The 18,342-nt window shown below is 37.1% G+C and overlaps 1 protein-coding gene across 4 annotated transcripts in view; it reads right to left on the reverse strand.

The window, feature by feature from the left end:
• The window catches only part of GULP1 (GULP PTB domain containing engulfment adaptor 1), a 340,099-nt gene that overhangs the window by 11,577 nt on the left and 310,180 nt on the right, over positions 1-18,342 (reverse strand). For 3 of the 4 annotated variants that reach the window (XM_044932614.2, XM_025273621.3, XM_044932608.2), the window contains one exon: positions 4,510-4,648. In XM_044932614.2, the coding sequence (XP_044788549.2) occupies positions 4,510-4,648 (139 nt within the window). Of the gene's footprint in view, positions 1-4,509; positions 4,649-6,938; positions 7,164-18,342 lie in introns of all 4 variants that reach the window. The other variant, XM_044932616.2, reaches the window with a different exon arrangement.

The following is an 18,342-nucleotide window of genomic DNA, read 5'->3' on the forward strand; positions in this document are numbered from 1 at the left end:
GATCTTCGTTTTTTGAATGTTGAGTTTTAACCCAGCTTTTTAAACTCTCCTCTTTCACTTTCACCAACAGGCTCTTTAGTTCCTCTTCACTTTCTGCCATAAGTGTGGTGTCACCTGCATATCTGAGGTTATGGATATTTCTCCTAGCAATCTTGATTTCAATTTGTGCTTTATCCATTCCAACATTTCTCATGAATAAAATTTAAATAAGCAAGGTGACAATATACAGCCTTGACACACTCCTTTCCCAATTTGGAACCAGTCCACTGTTTCATGTCTGGTTCTAAAATTGCTTCTTGACCTGCATATAGATTTCTCAGGAGGCAGGTAAGGTGGTCTGTTATTCCCATTTATTTAAGAATTTTCCACAGTTTGCTGTGATCCACACAGTCAAAGGCTTTAGAATAGTCAGTAAAGCAGAAGTAGATGTATTTTTGGAATTTTCTCACTTTTTCTATGGTCCAATAGATGTTGGCAATTTTATCTCTGGTTCCTCTGCCTTTTCTAAATCCAGCTTGAACATCTGGAAGTTCATGGTTCACATATTAATTGAGCCTTGCTTGGAGAATTTTAAGCATTACTTTACTAGCGTGTGAGATGAGTGCTATTGTGTGCTAGTTTGAACATTTTTTGGCATTTGGCCTTCTTTGGGATTGGAATGAAAACTGACCTTTTCCAGTCCTGTGGCCATTACTAAGTTTTCCAAATTTGCTGGCATGTTGAGTGCAGCACTTGCACAGCATCATCTTTTAGGATTTGAAATAGCTCAGCTGGAATTCCATCACCTCCACTAGCTTTGTTGGTAGTGATGCTTCCTAAGGTCCACTTGACTTCACACTCCAGGATGTCTGGCTCTAGGTGAGTGATCACACCATCATGGTTAGCTGTGTCATTAATATCTTTTTTGTATAGTTCTTTTGTGTATTCTTGCCACTTCTTAATATCTTATGCTTCTGTTGGGTCCATACCATTTCTGTCCTTTATTGAGCCCATCTTTGCATGAAATATTCCCTTGGTATCTCTAATTTTCATAAAGTCTTTCCCATTCTATTACTTTTCTCTATTTCTTTGCACTGATAACTGAGGAAGGCTTTCTTATCTCTCCCTGCTGTTCTTTGGAACCCTGCATTCAGATGGATATATCTTTCCTTTCTCTTTTGGTCATTGTAGAGAGTTTCTACAAAACGTGGTCCACTGGAGAAAGGAATGGGAAACCACTTCACTTTTCAGGAAACCATCTTTTCTAAAGTAAATGCTTTGTAAGAAGTAATATTTATCTACTTGAGTTCTATGAATAACATATTCTCAACCATTCCATGACTCCCATTATGAAAGATTGTTATATACCTCATTGTAAATTTTTTTTTTCAGATTCATGTATTAAATAAGTTAAGAAAAGTAAAATGCTTAGAAGTTTCTGGTGCTGGTAAGTACTACATAAATAAGGATATAGAATTTACATCCAAATAAAGTCGCTTTTAAGAATGAAAGGAATGTTACCTATAGTTTCATCAGGATGAAAGGTATAAGCCAGGGCAGTTCTAAATGAATGGGGATTTACTTTTACCTTAGGTATAACAGATGGGTGTTATTATTATTGTTGCTATTTATTTTCCTGAGTGATGTTTATTATAGGCAATAAATCAGAACTTGGAGAAACTTTTCTTTGGAAGAGTATCTTGGATACACATTAACAGGATACACATAAAGCGATGCTTTACACATGCTGGAAAGAAATGAATTAGTAAAGAGAAAGGTCTGTCAGGAGAGACAGAGATTCTCATTACACAGGTCTTCTAAAGTTGGGATTCAAAACCATCAGAGATTTCAGGTGGGCTTAAGGGATTCTTTTAACATTTCTAAAGTACAATGAAATTTTGTATGAGTGAGCATGTTGTGCTTTTAGGTGAAAGAGGTTTAACATTAAATTTATCATTTTCATTGGGGTCCATAAACCCCCAAGTTAAGAAACTACTAATTTAAATATCAAATATACTAATATCATGCAAATTAATAAACAGAGCTCTTTGGCATATTTTGGCCAACTCAGATGGATCTAAAACCCATAAAAAATCATGTAAGTCTAATTTTCAATTTAAAAAGATTTAGTTTGTAATTAATAACATGAAAATTATTTAATCTAATGTAAGAGCAAAAGGACAAAAATAGGTGATATTTCATTTGGTCATTCTTTCCTTTATCAACTAAACATTTATTTGACGCAGTATGTGCCATACATTTTGCTAGGCAGTGGATTAAAGCAGTGAGGAAAGGACTTTCCAGTCAAGTGCCTTCCCTCCTATAACTTATAACCAATTAGGAAATATGATATGAAACAAATTAAAACCTCATATGTATTCAGAGATCAAAAATATGCTCTGGAGAACTACTAGGGTTCTCAGGCAGTAAGGAGAAAAACTAAAGAGTCTTGTAGGTTTCTGCTTTTACATATTTAGAACATAAAGAAAAGTAAATGAATGAATACATTTAAGATTTCATTTAAAGAAAAAGTCATAATACTAAAATCCCATTGGATTAGAGTTTTAGACAATTTTACAATTAAAATTGAGTTGAACAATCTGTCCTTAAATTGTTAGTATAGATAGACAAAAAGACAATTGATAAATAGTTGGTAGATAGAAATGATACAGCAGTAATCAAAACTCCATATCTATCATCTATTATCTATCTAGTCTATTGATATATTATTGTATTTACTAAACTCAGACATCAGCATGGGTAGACATTAAAAAATATAGCAGGATGTGATGTCAATTTCTCATTAATAAATTCCTTAAAACAATTTACCTATCTCTACCTAGATTTTCCAAAGATGTTTCAAACTCACAAATGTCTAAAAGAGAACTCCTTCATTTTCTCCCTCTCTACCTCAATTTTTCTCATTAACAACATATGGTCTAAAATCCTGAATTGTAATTGATTTTGAACTCTCACTCATCATCCTGATGGATAACTCTCAATTACCATTCCTTCTAAATGTCTTAAAATCTATTCACGCTTCTCAATTTATATTCTATTTGGTTTTAAGTTGTCCATTGTAGATACACAGCTAACTTATATTTCAAAATTTACTATGTATGACAAACAAATACATATTGAATTAAATAAATGAATGAGTAAAAGAGTGACAAAATCAGAGGAGGTAACAAACAGTGGTAAAAGAAGAGATCTACCTGCAATGCAGGAGACCAGGGTTTAGTCCACAGGTTGGGAAGATCCCCTGGAGAAGGGACTGGCTACCCACTCCAGTATTCCTGCCTGGAGAATTCCATGGACAGAGGAGCATGGCAGGCTACAGTCCATGGGGTCGAAAAGAGTTGGACATGACTGAGCAACTAACAGTTTCACCCCTCTCAACATTTTCACAAACAAAGAGATGTGGGACATTCATGAGGACAAGAAATACCTCATTTTGGAAAGATTGTCTATCATAACATGTATATTATGGATTATTTCCCTGAAAGAATATTTTGCGTCAACACAAAATATATTCAGAGGAATTTAAACAGGCTATATTTCAACTTACGTATTGAAATATTTTTGTACATTGACCTAATATTATTACTTTGCATTTACAAATTAGCCATCAGAAATTTACTGAATGCCTAAAATGTGCAATGCACTTTGTTAAGTTCCACAGGGGAAATAAACTATAGGCTCTGAAATACTTCACAGCTTTAAGTTAAAACTTCACAGCTACATTGAAAATGTCTTAAATGTGAACCAGAGAGGAAGCAATAAAGATAATATGTAAAACTCTTTTCTTCAGGGACCCTTTGGATTTGCTGACTGATCATGACCATTGGAAACCATTCTTTCACTTTCTGTGAGAGGGCACAGATCAAAATATAGTCAAGACACTGATGATTAGCATCTGCTAGATGCTTTCTAATTCAACAGAAAAAGACTTAGATATAGAAAGATATATGAAAGTAAATCAGATAAGCAATGTATTTATTATAGTTTTTAAAATATCAATAGAGAACACTTACATTGAGTTAGTTATAAAGAAATCATGAAATTCATAGATTTGTATATATGAAATTCATAGATTCATATGTTTCTTAAAGACTACCCACATACCCTATGATAAAAATTTAAACTCATCTCTATATATATATGTCAAAGATAATTAATTACCACCAGGGTTGTTTGTAATCATTTAAAACATATTAAAAATATAACCCCAAACACAATAAAAACATAATTAAGTACCTTGTATTATGATGGAACTAATCTTATACCAAAATACCATTTTTCATGAAATAGTTTTAAATGCAAATAGTGATGTCTTTAGTAGTATACTCTGAATTATAAAGTAAAATATATAATTCACTGAACTTGTTACACATATATAAACAAAAATTCTTTGGTTATTAAAATTTCTAGTGAGCTTGTTAAGATATATGATTTCACATAAAGAGTTAATTAAACATTTAAAATGTACACAAAGGTAGCAAAAAATATTGATTTGTTTAGAAAGCTTACTAATCTCGTTAGATCGACTAGGTACTGGAGGCAGCTGCATGCCATTGTGAGTAGGTACTGAAGACTGGGGTGATACTGGAGAAAATGGAATCATATCAAAGATGTCAGTAGAGGGTGACTTAGGTGTCACACTGCCTGCCTGCAATGAAGACAACACGCATTAGGGTAGTAGTCCATGTAGACACATTATAATGAAAAATACTTCACATACATATAAAAGACATGTCAACCCAGCACATGTGGTTGAGTCATATGAACTTGCCCCTCTGTAAATCAAAAATGGTTAAGTAGGCAATTTCATACGAATGAACCACATATGCCAAATGCTCGATGGCAAGAAAATCTCTACAAAAATGTTATCAAAGATGATGGCAAGAATGGTGACAACACTATTATAGGGAGATGTGTCTTTTATATTGGATTTTTATATCTAGAAATAATTGCCATTTATATCAAAGAATTGAAAACATGTTACAAACAATTTCTATAAAACCTTGATAGCAGTAATGTAGTTTGCATAAGATTACAAGATTTAGACAGAAATAACTGAACTTACGTGATGCATCGTAAACATAACCATTCAAAAGCAATTGATAAAGATTTTAAAAAAATTTTCCAGGAGTCTATTTTAAATTGTATTTATAACTCTAGTGACTGCCAACTATTATATTCATTATAGTGACATTTATTCTTAGAATAAGTTTTCATCAGGTTTTCTACAATAAATAGGTACCTTGTAAAATAAATTATAGTCACTAAGTATACCACCAAAGTGGTTAAGTTATCTGGGCCAATCTGGGCTTGGACGTAATGTCAGAATGAAACAATCATCACTTTACATAATATGTAATTTACATATAAAATTACATAATATGTAATTGTCATACAGGGAAGAAACTATATATATATATCATCTATAAACCAAAGAGAATTTTCATTTTGGAGAGAAATAGTGAGGAGAAATTAACTTTTCCTATAAGAACATGAACATTGCTTGGAACTGCTTAGAGTGGTACACATTAAAATTTGTGTTTTCAGAATACATTTTTTTTTTTGATTTATAGGTGATGTAGGTAATGAAAAATAAGCCTGATTGTGTGTAAAGAGCAACTGATTTGCTATTCAGTTTACATGACTGTTATTACATTTTTTTTTCATGCAGGATAATAAAATAGCTGACATCTTCCTTTCTTTAGCAACTTACTTTCCCTTTATAGTTTATCAGTCACAAACACTATACAAAGACTTGGAGGAAACTTTACCCCTCAGCTCCTTCCTCCTGCTCAGCAATGTTCTCCTAATCAGCCTCTCTCTCCATTTCCCCTGGCATCCATCTCTCTCCGCTTTGTCAGGATTTAAAGATACTCGAATCTTGACTTTGTTAAAACAAACCAACCAAAAAGCTCTTTACTCAGAGCTTCTTTACTCCTCTAGACCCTCATTTCTCTTTCTCTTCTCTATTGAAGCTGAGCTCTTTGAAGGAGGTATTACATTTCTTGCCTGTTTACTTCATCCAATCCTCAGTTAAGAGCATTCTAGACTGTTCTTTTTTTTTTTCTTGATCCCACTCCATGGCATGTGGACCTTAGTTCCCCGAACAAGGATGGAACCCAAGCCCCTTGAACATGGAGTCTTAACCACTGGACTGGCAGAGAAGTCTCTAGATTGCTCTTTTTGCTGAACTGTACTTGAAGAGCTTTGCCAGTATCACCAATGGCCTAACTTCCCAATTACTATATTTGATGAATCTTTTTTTTTCTTTTTAAAATTTGTATTGGCATATAGATGATTTACAATATTGTGCTAACTTCAGGTGTACAGCAAAGTGAATCATTTATACATATACATATATCCACTGTTTTTTGGATTCTTTTCTGATGAATCCTTGAAAGTACTTGTCCTACTTCATCTTTTTGTGGATTTGGACCACCACTCTCTACTAGAAGGGCTTCCCTTGTAGCTCAGCTGGTAAAGAATCTGCCTGCAATGCAGAAGACCTGGGTTCCATCCCCTAGGCGGGGAATCCCCTGGAGAAGGGAAAGGCTGCTGCTGCTAAGTCACTTCAGTCGTGTCCAACTCTGTGTGGCCCCATAGACGGCAGCCCTCCAGGCTCCCCCATCCCTGGGATTTTCCAGAAAGAACACTGGAGTGGGTTGAAGGGAAAGGCTATCCACTCCAATATTCTGGCCTGAAGAATTCCATGGGGTTGCAAAGAGTCGGACAGGACTAACTTTCACTTTCAATTTCTCTACTAGAAACTCTCTGATGTCAGATGACCCAAGTAGGCAAAAATGGCACATAAAGGCCCCAGATGACATCATCAATTCAAGACATACTTGATTTTTCCAATACTATATAAATGGCATATATTGGCAGAATTCAAAATAATAATTGGGATAATAAAAATAATTTTCTATTTAGCAAATTACATGAGGTCTTGGGATGCTGTTGTTACTGTCTGGCTTGGGAAGGCCCCGTTTAGAAGGTGGTGGTATTAACAGTCCCAATGATAGTCTGGAATCGGGAGAGTTGACAGGAGTGACAGTAATGGAAGAAAGATTTAGACAGGGAGATGAATCATCAGTACTATGCCAGAAAGAGGGCGAGCATCTCTGAAACCCATGTTGCTCATGATCAGACATTTTGTGCAGCAGCTGTAAAGGAATGACAGAGAAATATACTAAGGAAAAGAAAGAAGACATGGAGGAAAAAGAATATATGAAAATTTATTCATGAAAGAATATTGTGAAAATGATAAGTAATTTCAAAACAACTTTTCTAAGATTAAAACAACTAGTTTGAGTAGATTTTTTCCTATGGCAGGACCTTCAGATTCTGTGTTCTTTAATTGGATGCTTTTTTACTGAAATATTACATTTTTATATATTTAAATAAAATATTGCATTCAATATAACTTAAGAGAAAGAAGGTAGAGAGGGAAATGACAAATGCCTGAAGATTTATTTCTGAGAGAGCTTCTTTGTGATGAGATGGGAGAAGGAAAAAATAGCAACAAGGAAAAATGTCAGTGGGAGTAAAGTCTAGTAAAAAGTTAAGTCTGTAGAATTTTCAAAAAGGGGTACAGCATACCTCTTAGATTTAATCCTCCAATCATTCTTTTAAAGTCTTAGTATTAGTAGTATTATATCATTATCATATTAAAGATAGGGGGGTCAAGGCCCATGGATTCTTTGTGATTTTAGACTTCCCTTTCACTTTTCACTTTCATGCATTGGAGGAGGAAATGGCAACCCACTCCAGTGTTCTTGCCTGGAGAATCCCAGGGATGGGGGAGCCTGGTGGGCTGCCGTCTATGGGGTCGCACAGAGTCAGACACCACTGAAGCGACTTAGCAGCAGCAGGAGCAGCAAGGTAAGAAGCAAAGCCAAAATTCAAAACAATCTGACTCCAATCATCATGCCCTTTCTATAGGTAGTGAGTTCCAAGTGGTAAAATTTTGGGGGGATGAACACAGGCATTGTTGAATGACTTCAAATAAATCAGAGAGATACATAATAATAAACAACTATTATAGTATACTGTATGGGGTCAGTCTTTGGATGACTTTTGGAAGCTATTTTCATTACATCATGGAAAGCTATTGTCAAATACTGAGCTGGACAGAGTTGAGCAGCCAGATGTCAGAATGGTCAGTTAAAACAACCACACAAATGAAAGTACATAATAATTGAGCCTTTATTCACTTACTGTAATAGTGTAAGCAAGAGGCCAAAAAGAAAGTGCTGGCTTCATTAAGGTCCCATTCCTCAATGAATGGCACTGGGCAAAGGTCAGAAGCATCATTACAGAAGCAGGGTGTTCTCTCTGTCTTGCCAGGGAGCCCTGAACAAAAGGTTCCTACTGGTTTGGTTTGGTTTGGGGGACAGAATAGGGGCACAGAGGGAAGATCAAGGAAAAGAACTAAGAGTAGAAGATACTTAAAACTGAGCTTTACTGGAGAAATACCACTAGTATTTCTCTAGTGGAGCGATACCAAGGGATCACTTCATGCAAAGATGGACACAATAAAGGACAGAAATGGTATGGACCTAACAGAAGCAGAAGATATTAAGAAGAGGTGGCAAGAATACATAGAAGAACTGTACAAAAAAGATCTTAATGAACCCGATAACCATGATGGTGTGATAACTCATCTAGAGCCAGACATCCTGGAGTGCAAAGTGAAGTGGACCTTAGGAAGCATCATTGCGAACAAAGCTAGGGCAAGATGATGAAACCTGAGCGATTTCAAATACTAAAAGATGATGTGGTTAGAGTGCTGCACTCAATATGTGAGAAAATTTGGAAAACTCAGCAGTGGCCACAGGATTGGAAAAGGTTAGTTTTCATTCCAATCCCAAAGAAAGGAAATGCCAAAGAATGTTCAAACTAGTGCACAATTGCACTCATCTCACATGCTAGCAAAGTAATACTCAGAATTCTCCAAGCTAGACTTCAATAGTACATGAACTGAGAACTTCCAGATGTTCAGGCTTGATTTAGAAAAGGCAAACTAGAGATCAAATTGTCAACATTTGTTGGATCATAGAAAAAGCAAGAGAGTTCCAGAAAAACATCTACTTCTGCTTCACTGACTATGCTAAATCCTCTGTGTGGATCAGAACAAACTGCGGAAAATTCTTAAAGCGATGAGAATACAAGACCACCATATCTATCTCCTGAGAAACCTGTATGCATGTCAAGAAGCAACAGTTAGAACTGGACATGGAACAACGGACTGGTTCTATATTGGGAAAGGAGTAGATTAAAGCTGTATATTGTCACCCTGCTTATTTAACTTATATGCAGAGTACATCATGTGAAATGCCAGGCTGAATGAAGCACAAGCTGGAATCAAGATTGCCAGGGGGAAATATCCATAACCTGAGATATGCAGATGACACCACACTTATGGCAGAAAGTGAAGAGGAACTAAAGAGCCTCTTGATGAAAGTGAAGGAGGAGAGTTTAAAAAGCTGGCTTAAAACGCAACATTCAGAAAACTAAGATCATAGCATCCAGTCCCATCACTTCATGCAAATAGATGAGGAAACAGTGACAGACTTTATTTTCTTGGGCTCCAAAATCAATGCAGATGGTGACTGTAGCCATGAAATTGAAAGATGCTTGCTCCCTGCAAGAAAATCTATGGCCAACCTAGACAGGATATTAAAAAGCAGAGACATTACTTTGTGGACAAAGGTCTATATAAGCTATTGTTTTTCCAGTAGCCATGTATGGATGTAAGAGTCAGATCATAAAGAAAGCTGAGTGCCGAAGAATCGATGCTTTTGAGCTGTGATGTTGAAGACTCTTGAGAGTCTCTTGGACTCCTAGGAGATCAAACCAGCCAGTCCTAAAGGAAATAAATCTTGAATATTCATTGGGAGGACTGATGCTGAAGCTGAAGCTCCAATACTCTGGCCACCTGACGCAAAGAACTGACTCATTTGAAAAGATCTTGATGGTGGGAAAGATTGAAGGCAGGAGAAGAAGGAGATGATAGAGCATGAGATGGTTGGATGGGATCACTGACTCGATGGACATGAGTTTGTGCAAGCTCCAGGAGTTGGTGATCAACAGAGAAGCCTGGCGTGCTGCAGATTATGGGGTCATAATGAGTTGGACACGACTGAGAGACTGAACTGAAGTGTCAAAATGTGTTTTCAAGGGCCCCCCAAAGATGGTCTGGATGAGACCATTAAGAGAGGCCTAGGCCAAGGGCCTCCAATAAGGAGGCCTGTAAATGGAGGCACCTGGGCTGAAATGCAGCTACCTGTAACAGTGTGGCTGCCTGGGTGGGGCAGGGGCCAAGTCTTGGCCTGCAACTCCTCTGCACGCAATGCACTAAATCTGCAGTGGTGCCGGCAGCTTTCCCCCATGAGACTTGCCACAGAAAGACTTTGTAACTTTGTAGGGTCTGGAGGATTTGGCCTGGAGCCAGGCTTCTAGGCTACAAATCACACTGCAGATATTTTTCAACACTAATAGGACTTGGTGGTCGCCAACACAAATCTGGCTTTTGACAAACTTCATGGTGAAAGGTGGTAACTATAGTTAGGAGAAACAACAAGTTTGAAAGCATCTTTAAAGTTGAAGTCACTTCACACATTTCAGGAAGCAGAGGGGGAAACAAGGCAGTGTAAAGTGAGAAATTTAAGCTGAGGAAAGCATTCAGTGTGGAAACAAGTCTATGATGGTCCGAATTATATAATTTATCACTATTAATACGCACATGCATGCATGCTCAGTCGCTAAGTCGCCTCTGACTCTTGTGACCCCATGGACTGAAGCCCCCCAGGCTCCTCTGTCCATGGGATTTTCCAGGCAAGAACACTGGAGTGGATTGCCATTTCCTCCTCCAGGGGCTCTTCCTGACTCAGGGATTGAACTTGCGTCTTCAGCATTGGCAGGTGGATTCTTTACCACCTGTGCATATACAGTTACACAATGATTGCTCTCCCTATTGATCTTCATAGACACCTATCTATAGATATGTGTACATGTATGCATATATGTGTATAATTTTAAGATCTATTTTATGGTCTATATAATTTGCTGTAAAATTCTGTAGTTGATGGCAACCTTTACGTAATTATAGGTAACAACTGTAAGCTCCTGGTGGACAAACCTTTGTCTTCCTAAATATTCTGTATAACAGATTACTTGGTATATAATAAACTGTCAACTAATATTTTTCTCTAATTTATACTCCGGCAACTGTTTTAACTTAAACTGTAACTTGACAAGGACATCCGAATTGAGTAGAACATAAAAAGATATTAACTGGAAGTTATCCCTGGGATCATTTGGCTTATAAATGGGAGGACTCTATATTATGATTTGTATTGACCAAAACATATTACCAGGTTCCTCAAAGCAAACTGAAGCCCAGAAAAACCTAACTTAAAAGTGCTCTAGTGTTTTATCATAGTGTTAATACTTACATTCTACTTTCTCTGAGAAAGTATACTTATATAAATGAAGAATGTATATCATATGAAAATAATAGAATATGTCAGTACCCCAATTAAGAACTATTTTTACTCTCAATGGTAAAGCAGGGCTATCTATCAATAGCTTTAGTGTTCAAAGTTTTAAAATTCTAACAGTAACTGATTCTTACTACTTTCCTTTTGCATATACCTGTGTGCTGAGTCGCTTCAGTCGTGTCTGACTCTTTCCAACCCTATGGACCATAGTCTGCCAGGCTCCTCTGTCCATGGGACTCTCCAGGCAAGAATACTGAAGTGGGTAGCCATGCCTTTCTCCAGGGGATCTTCCCGACAGAGGGACTGAACCCATGTCTGTTATGCCTCCTGCATTTGCAGGTGGGTTCTTTACCACTAGCATTGTCTGGGAATCCCAGTTTCTTTTGGTCATCAGTAATCTACATTTGATCCCCTAGGATTTTTTTGTTTGGGTCATACAGGTCTTTAAAACATTGATTCAGTTGTTTACAGGTTAATTTTAAGATTGTACCTTAAAAATCTAGAGAGTCTGTTTAGAAGTTAGAAAATCCAGAAAGTGGGCCCAAAAATTTATGTAAAAATAATTGACTGGTATTGAGAAATAGCTGTGCCTTTTAAGTTGGTGTCTGCCCTCCAACTCCTCACTCTAACCCCTTGACTAGGACACACATTTATGCCACAGCCTGGGCTCTGCTGACATTTGTGTTTGTGATTCTTAACTTACAAACAATTCAACTTAGGGAATTAGATATTCCATCTGATTCCTTTTAAGAATGAAATCTAAACCCAGCATGTTTAAATACACAGACATATTTCACTAGTGTCTGATTCTGCCCCAATCTATTAGGCCTGGTAAATAAGAATAAGAGTATGTGACTACAGCCCCTAAATGGCATATAGTGGCATTTGGGGCACTGGATAAATATTTTGAGTAGTATCTCTGAAGTCAAGGGTTCAGGAACTAGTCATTCTTTAATTTTCCATTTTTAAGTGCTTGAGAATTTTTTTTTAGAAATGAAATACACAGTTCAGATAAAAATGGCTTGATATTTTTTTAGGTTGGGTGTTGTGTCAATATTTTGATAGATGGCTAGAAACCAAAATTTTGGAACTTTGCTACAGAGTTGATGGCACTACCGTTTAATCCTTAAAGCTCACAATTATAAGTGCTTTGGTCTTTAGGAAGGTTCATGGGATCTGAATTACTATACTAAGGGAAATGAGGAAATCTATGCTCAACAACTATATGTTAATTATGCAGGAGTTGTTAGGCTATTCAGACATATTAATAATGAGTGTCCATAATTAAGATTTATAGCTATTATAGTTTTATAGCTCTTTCTTTCAGTGAGTAAAGACTTGGTATATTAGAATATTTCAACTGTGATATCTGCCTAAGAATGACAATGATGAGACATCATAAAAGGGTTTGAATCCTATCAGTTAATATCGAATACACTTAAACAATAACAAAAAAATGCATTAAAGATTAGAAATATTAGAATGATACTGAAATTTTATTTTATGCTGCTAGTTATTTTGGCAGTATAAATCTCGAGAGACTCTTTTAAAACATAAAACAAATAATTTCAAGATTAAAACATGATTTATCACAATCATTAAAATAGTAGAATTTAAAATTCTACTTAGAATTATATTTAAAAAATAAATTCTTTGGATTCATATTTTCAATATAGATGCCTAGCTCTTCCAGGTATCCGGAACAAGAAGAGATCAAATGACTTGATTAGGTACTCATTGTAAGAACAGGAATGAAATATATTTTTCTTCGCATTAGACAGGGTTTAGTTCTTTACAACCATCACTTGTAAAAGTGACAATTGTGAAAGTGAAGTTGTGAACTGGTTAATTCAAATGTTCTTGAATCAATGTTCATGTTTAAACTTTATGCTTTTGTTTAAAGATTCACATTTGGTTTGTTGTGTAATTGAGAGTTTTCACAATCTGCCCTTGCCCATCTTCAATAGCAGTTGAGACAACCCCAGAGGAAGATAAATAGGCAGTTTTATTTACCCACAACGAAATATACAGTTTAGGGTATAATTTGCCCTATCAAGCCTAATCAGAGGCCACACAGTTGATTATGCAAAGGTAGACTTTTATCCAGTAACAGTTGGTTTAATTGAAAGGGAGACATTTATTTTACTCAGCAAGAGAAAGTCCAGTATTTCTTAGGACTGCAATTTTATTCATTTAACTTCCTGGCAATGATCTGATTTGGTTAAAACCTTCTATAGCCAGAAAAGTAAAATGTAAGCATGTAAACACAAGAATCATGAACAATTTGATTTAACTTGCTATGTCCACATCTTATAATGGAACGATCTTCTGGAGTGCTCACAAGGCTAAGAGGGCAGAATAAACTTTTTTTTTTCTGATATAAATACAGGCAGCACTGCCATGTGAATGTAACAAATGGAAATCAGATTGTCCCTAGTTAATTAGTACCAAATGGTGGAAAACCCAACCTCTAATCTATTGCCAAACCACTAGAACACAGCAAACAGCACAGTCAAGCAACGGAAATTTCTCAGTGTATCTAAATTACTGTATAAAATAAAGACCCAGTTTCTAAAACCAATGAAAAGATTTCCACAATTTCAATATGATACAGAGGTATGTAATATGGGTACTATCAAAGGATGTTCCATTTGCCAGCAAAGGAACCCAAAATTGAATCATCCAAGTGGTGTTTAGGAGACTTATAAGCATTCTGGTTGTTAAGGACATAAGACAACATGCCAGTTTACACAAGAAAAGATGAAAAATAGGAGTAGGCTTTCATTTAATATGAGGAATTGATTTTAAGTGAAAAAGAGTTTGGGATATATAATGGTATACAGTTTTGTGGTTAGAAATGTGCTTTAATACAATAATTATTTAATCATTATATATTATTATATAATACAATAATACTGAGCACAAAAAAGTCTCTTATTTTGGTTTCCTTAGCTAGAACTATGTGAAAGTGAAAGTGTTAGTTTCTCAGTCATATCTGACTCTTTACAGCCCTATGGACTGTAGCCCACCAGGCTCCTCTGTCCTTGGAATTCTCCAAAGAATACTGGAGTGGGTAGTCATTTCCTTCTCCAGGGGACCCTCTCCACCCAGGGATTGAGACTAGGTATCCTGTATTGCTGGCAGATTCTTGACCATCTGAGCCACCAGAGAAGCTAGAACTAAAATCTCAACACTAAATTTTATACTGGGTATATTAACTACAATAAACAATAGTCCAAATAATGACAGAAAAAGAGCACTTTTAAATCAATTACTGTATCATGGGGCTTCTGAGGTGACTCAGTGGTAAAGAATCCTCCTGCAAATGCAGGAGATATGAGTTCGATCCCTGGGTCAGTAAGATTCCTGGAGAAGGAAATGTTCTCATCTACACAGTGACTCCTTAGAGTACAAAGATTCTCCATCTGGAACATTCTACTCAACAAGGCCTCACATTTTTAATCTATGATTTAATATAGAATAATGAGGAACTAAAGAGCCTCTTCATGAACGTGAAAAAGGAGAGTGAAAAAGCTCTCTTAAAACTCAACATTCAGAAGGCTAAGACATGGCATCCAGTCCCATCACTTCATGCCAAATAAATGGGGAAACAATGGAAACTGTGACAGCCTTTATTTTCTTGGGCTCCAAAATCATTGGAGCAGTGGACAGTGAGTGCAGCCAGGAAATTAAAAGACATTTGCTCCTTGGAAGAAAGGCTATGACAAACTTAGATAGCATGTTAAAAAAGCAGAGACACTACTTTGCTTACAAAGGTCTGTCTAGTCAAAGCTACGGTTTCTCCAATAGTCATTTATGGATGTGAGAGTTGGACTATAAAGAAGATGAGCACTGAAGAATTGATGCTTTTAAACTGTGGTGTTGGAGAAGACTCTTGAGAGTCCCTTGGACTCCTAGGAGGTCAAACCAGTCAATTCTTGAGGAAATCAACTCTGAATATTCATTGGAAAGACTGATGCTAAAGCTGAAGCTTCAATTATTGGCCACCTGATGTGAAGACCTGACTCATTAGAAAAGATCTTGATGATGGGCAAGATTAAAGGCAGGAGGAGAAGGAGACGACAGAGGATGTCCCCTTAGTTGGGGACATCCCCAACCAAGATGGTTTGATGGCATCACCAACTCAAAGGACATGAGTTTGAGCAAGCTCTGGGAGATGGTAAAGGACAGCGAAGCCTGGTGTGCTGCAGTCCATGGGGTCACAAAGAGTTGGACATGACTGAGAGACTGAAAAACAACAAGAAATTCATTGGAAGGACTGATGCTGAAGCTGAAGCTCCAGAACTTTGGTTACCTGATGCAGAGAGCCAAGTCACTGGAAAAGACCCTGATACTAGGAAAGATTGAAGGCAGGAGGAGAAAGGGGTCAATAGAGGATGAGATATTTGGATGGCCTCACTGACTCAATGTACATGAGTTTGAGCAAATGCTGGGAGATAGTGAAGGACAGGGAAGCCTGGCATGCTTCAGTTCATGGGGTCAAAAAGAGTTGGATATGAGTGAGTGACTGAATAAAAACAGCAAAGAAGGATTACCATCTATAAGACTGAAATTTCTTAATAGAAAATCTGATCCTCTAAACTATTATTCTATGTTACAGAAAGCTGCATGGCGCTGGAGCGTTGGCTGCACATGGACATCACCAGATGGTCAACACCGAAATAAGATTGATTATATTCTTTGCAGCCAAAGATGGAGAAGCTCCATACACTCAGCAAAAACAGGACTGGGAGCTGACTGTGGCTCAAATCATGAACTCCTTATTGCCAGTGTCAGACTTAAATTGAAGAAAGTAGGGAAAATCATTGAGGTAAAACTAAATTAAATCCCTTATGATTATACGATAGAAGTGACAAATAGATTCAGGGATTAGATGTGATAGACAGAGTGCCTGAAGAACTATGGACAGAGGTTCATGACATTGTATAAGAGGCAGGGATCAACACCATCCCTAAGAAAAAGAAATGCAAAAAGGCAAAATGGTTGTCTGAGGAGGCCTTACAAATAGCTGAGAAAAGAAGAGAAGCGAAAGGCAAAGGAGAAAAGGAAAGATATACCCATTTGAATGCAGAGTACCAAAGAATAACAAGGAGAGATAAAAAAGCCTTCCTCAGTGATCAATGCAAAGAAATAGAGGAAAACAATAGAATGGGAAAGTCTAGAGATATCTTCAAGAAAATTAGAGATACCAAGGGAACATTTCATGCAAAGATGGGCACAATAAAGGACAGAAATGCTATGGACCTAATAGGAGCAGAAGATATTAAGAAGAGGTGGCAAGAATACAAAGAAGAACTATACAAAAAAAGATCTTCATGACCCAGATAATCATGGTGGTGTGATCACTCACCTAGAGCCAGACATCCTGGAATGCAAAGTCAAGTGGGCCTTAGGAATCACTATGAACAAAGCTAGTGTAGGTGATCGAATTCCAGTTGAAGTATTTGAACTCCTAAAAGATGATGCTGTGAAAGTGCTGCACTCAATATGCCACAAATTTGGAAAACTCAGGAGTGGCCAAAAGATCAGTTTTCATTCCAATCCCAAAGAAAGGCAATGCCAAAGAATGCTCAAACTACCGCACAACAGCACTCATCTCACACGCTAGCAACATAATGCTCAATATTCTCCAAGGCAGGCTTCAACAGTATGTGAACCGTGAACTTCCAGATGTCCAAGTTGGATTTAGAAATGGCAGAGAACCAGAGATCAAATTGCCAACATCCGTTGGATCATCGAAAGAGCAAGAGAATTCCAGAACATCTACTTCTGCTTTATTGACTATGCCAAAGCCTTTGACTGTGTGGATCACAACAAACTATGGAATATTCTTCAAGAGATGGGAATACCAGACCACCTGACCTGCCTCCTGTGAAATCTGTATGCTGGTCAAGAAGCAACAGTTAGAACTGGACATGGAGCAACAGACTGGTTCCAAATTGGGAAAGGAGTACATCAAGTACATTGTCACCCTGCTTATTTACCTTATATGCAGAGTATATCATGAGAAATTATTGGCTGGATGAAGCACAAGCTGGAATCAAGAGTTCCAGGAGAAATATCAATAACCTCAGATATGCAGATGACACCACCCTTATGGCAGAAAGTGTAGAGGAACTAAAGCGCCTCTTGATGAAAGTGAAAGAGGAGAGTGAAAAAGTTGGCTTAAAACTCAACATTCAGAAAACTAAGACCATGGCATCTGGTCCTATCAGTCCATGACAAATAGATGGGGAAACAATGGAAAGAGTGACAGACTTTATTTTGGGGGGCTCCAAAATCATTGCAGATGGTGACTGCAGCCATGAAATTAAAAGATGCTTGCTCCTTGGAAGAAAACCTATGACCAACCTAGAGAGAGCATATTAAAAAGCAGAGACATTATTTTGCAGATAAAAGTCTGTCTAGTCAAAGCTTTGGTTTTTCCAGTAGTCATGTATGGATGTGAGAGTTGGACTATAAAGAAAACTGAGCAGCTAAGAATTTATGCTTTTGAACTGTGATGTTAAACAAGATTCTTAAGAGTCCCTTGGACAGCAAGGAGATCCAACCAGTCCATTCTAAAGGAAATCAGTCCTGAATATTCATTGGAAGGACTGATGTTGAAATTGAAACTCCAATACTTTGGCCATCTGATGCAAAGAACTGACTCTTGGAAAAGACCCTCATGCTGGGAAAGACTGACAGAAGGAATACAAGGGGACAACAGAGGATGAGATGGTTGGATAGCATCACCAATCCAATGCACGTGAGTTTGAGCAAGCTCTGGGAGTTGGTAATGGACAGGGATGCCTGGTGTGCTGCAGCCCATGGAGTCAAG

Source organism: Bubalus bubalis, chromosome 2 (assembly GCF_019923935.1).
Source record: "Bubalus bubalis isolate 160015118507 breed Murrah chromosome 2, NDDB_SH_1, whole genome shotgun sequence".
In the NCBI taxonomy this organism is placed as follows: Eukaryota; Metazoa; Chordata; class Mammalia; order Artiodactyla; family Bovidae; genus Bubalus; species Bubalus bubalis.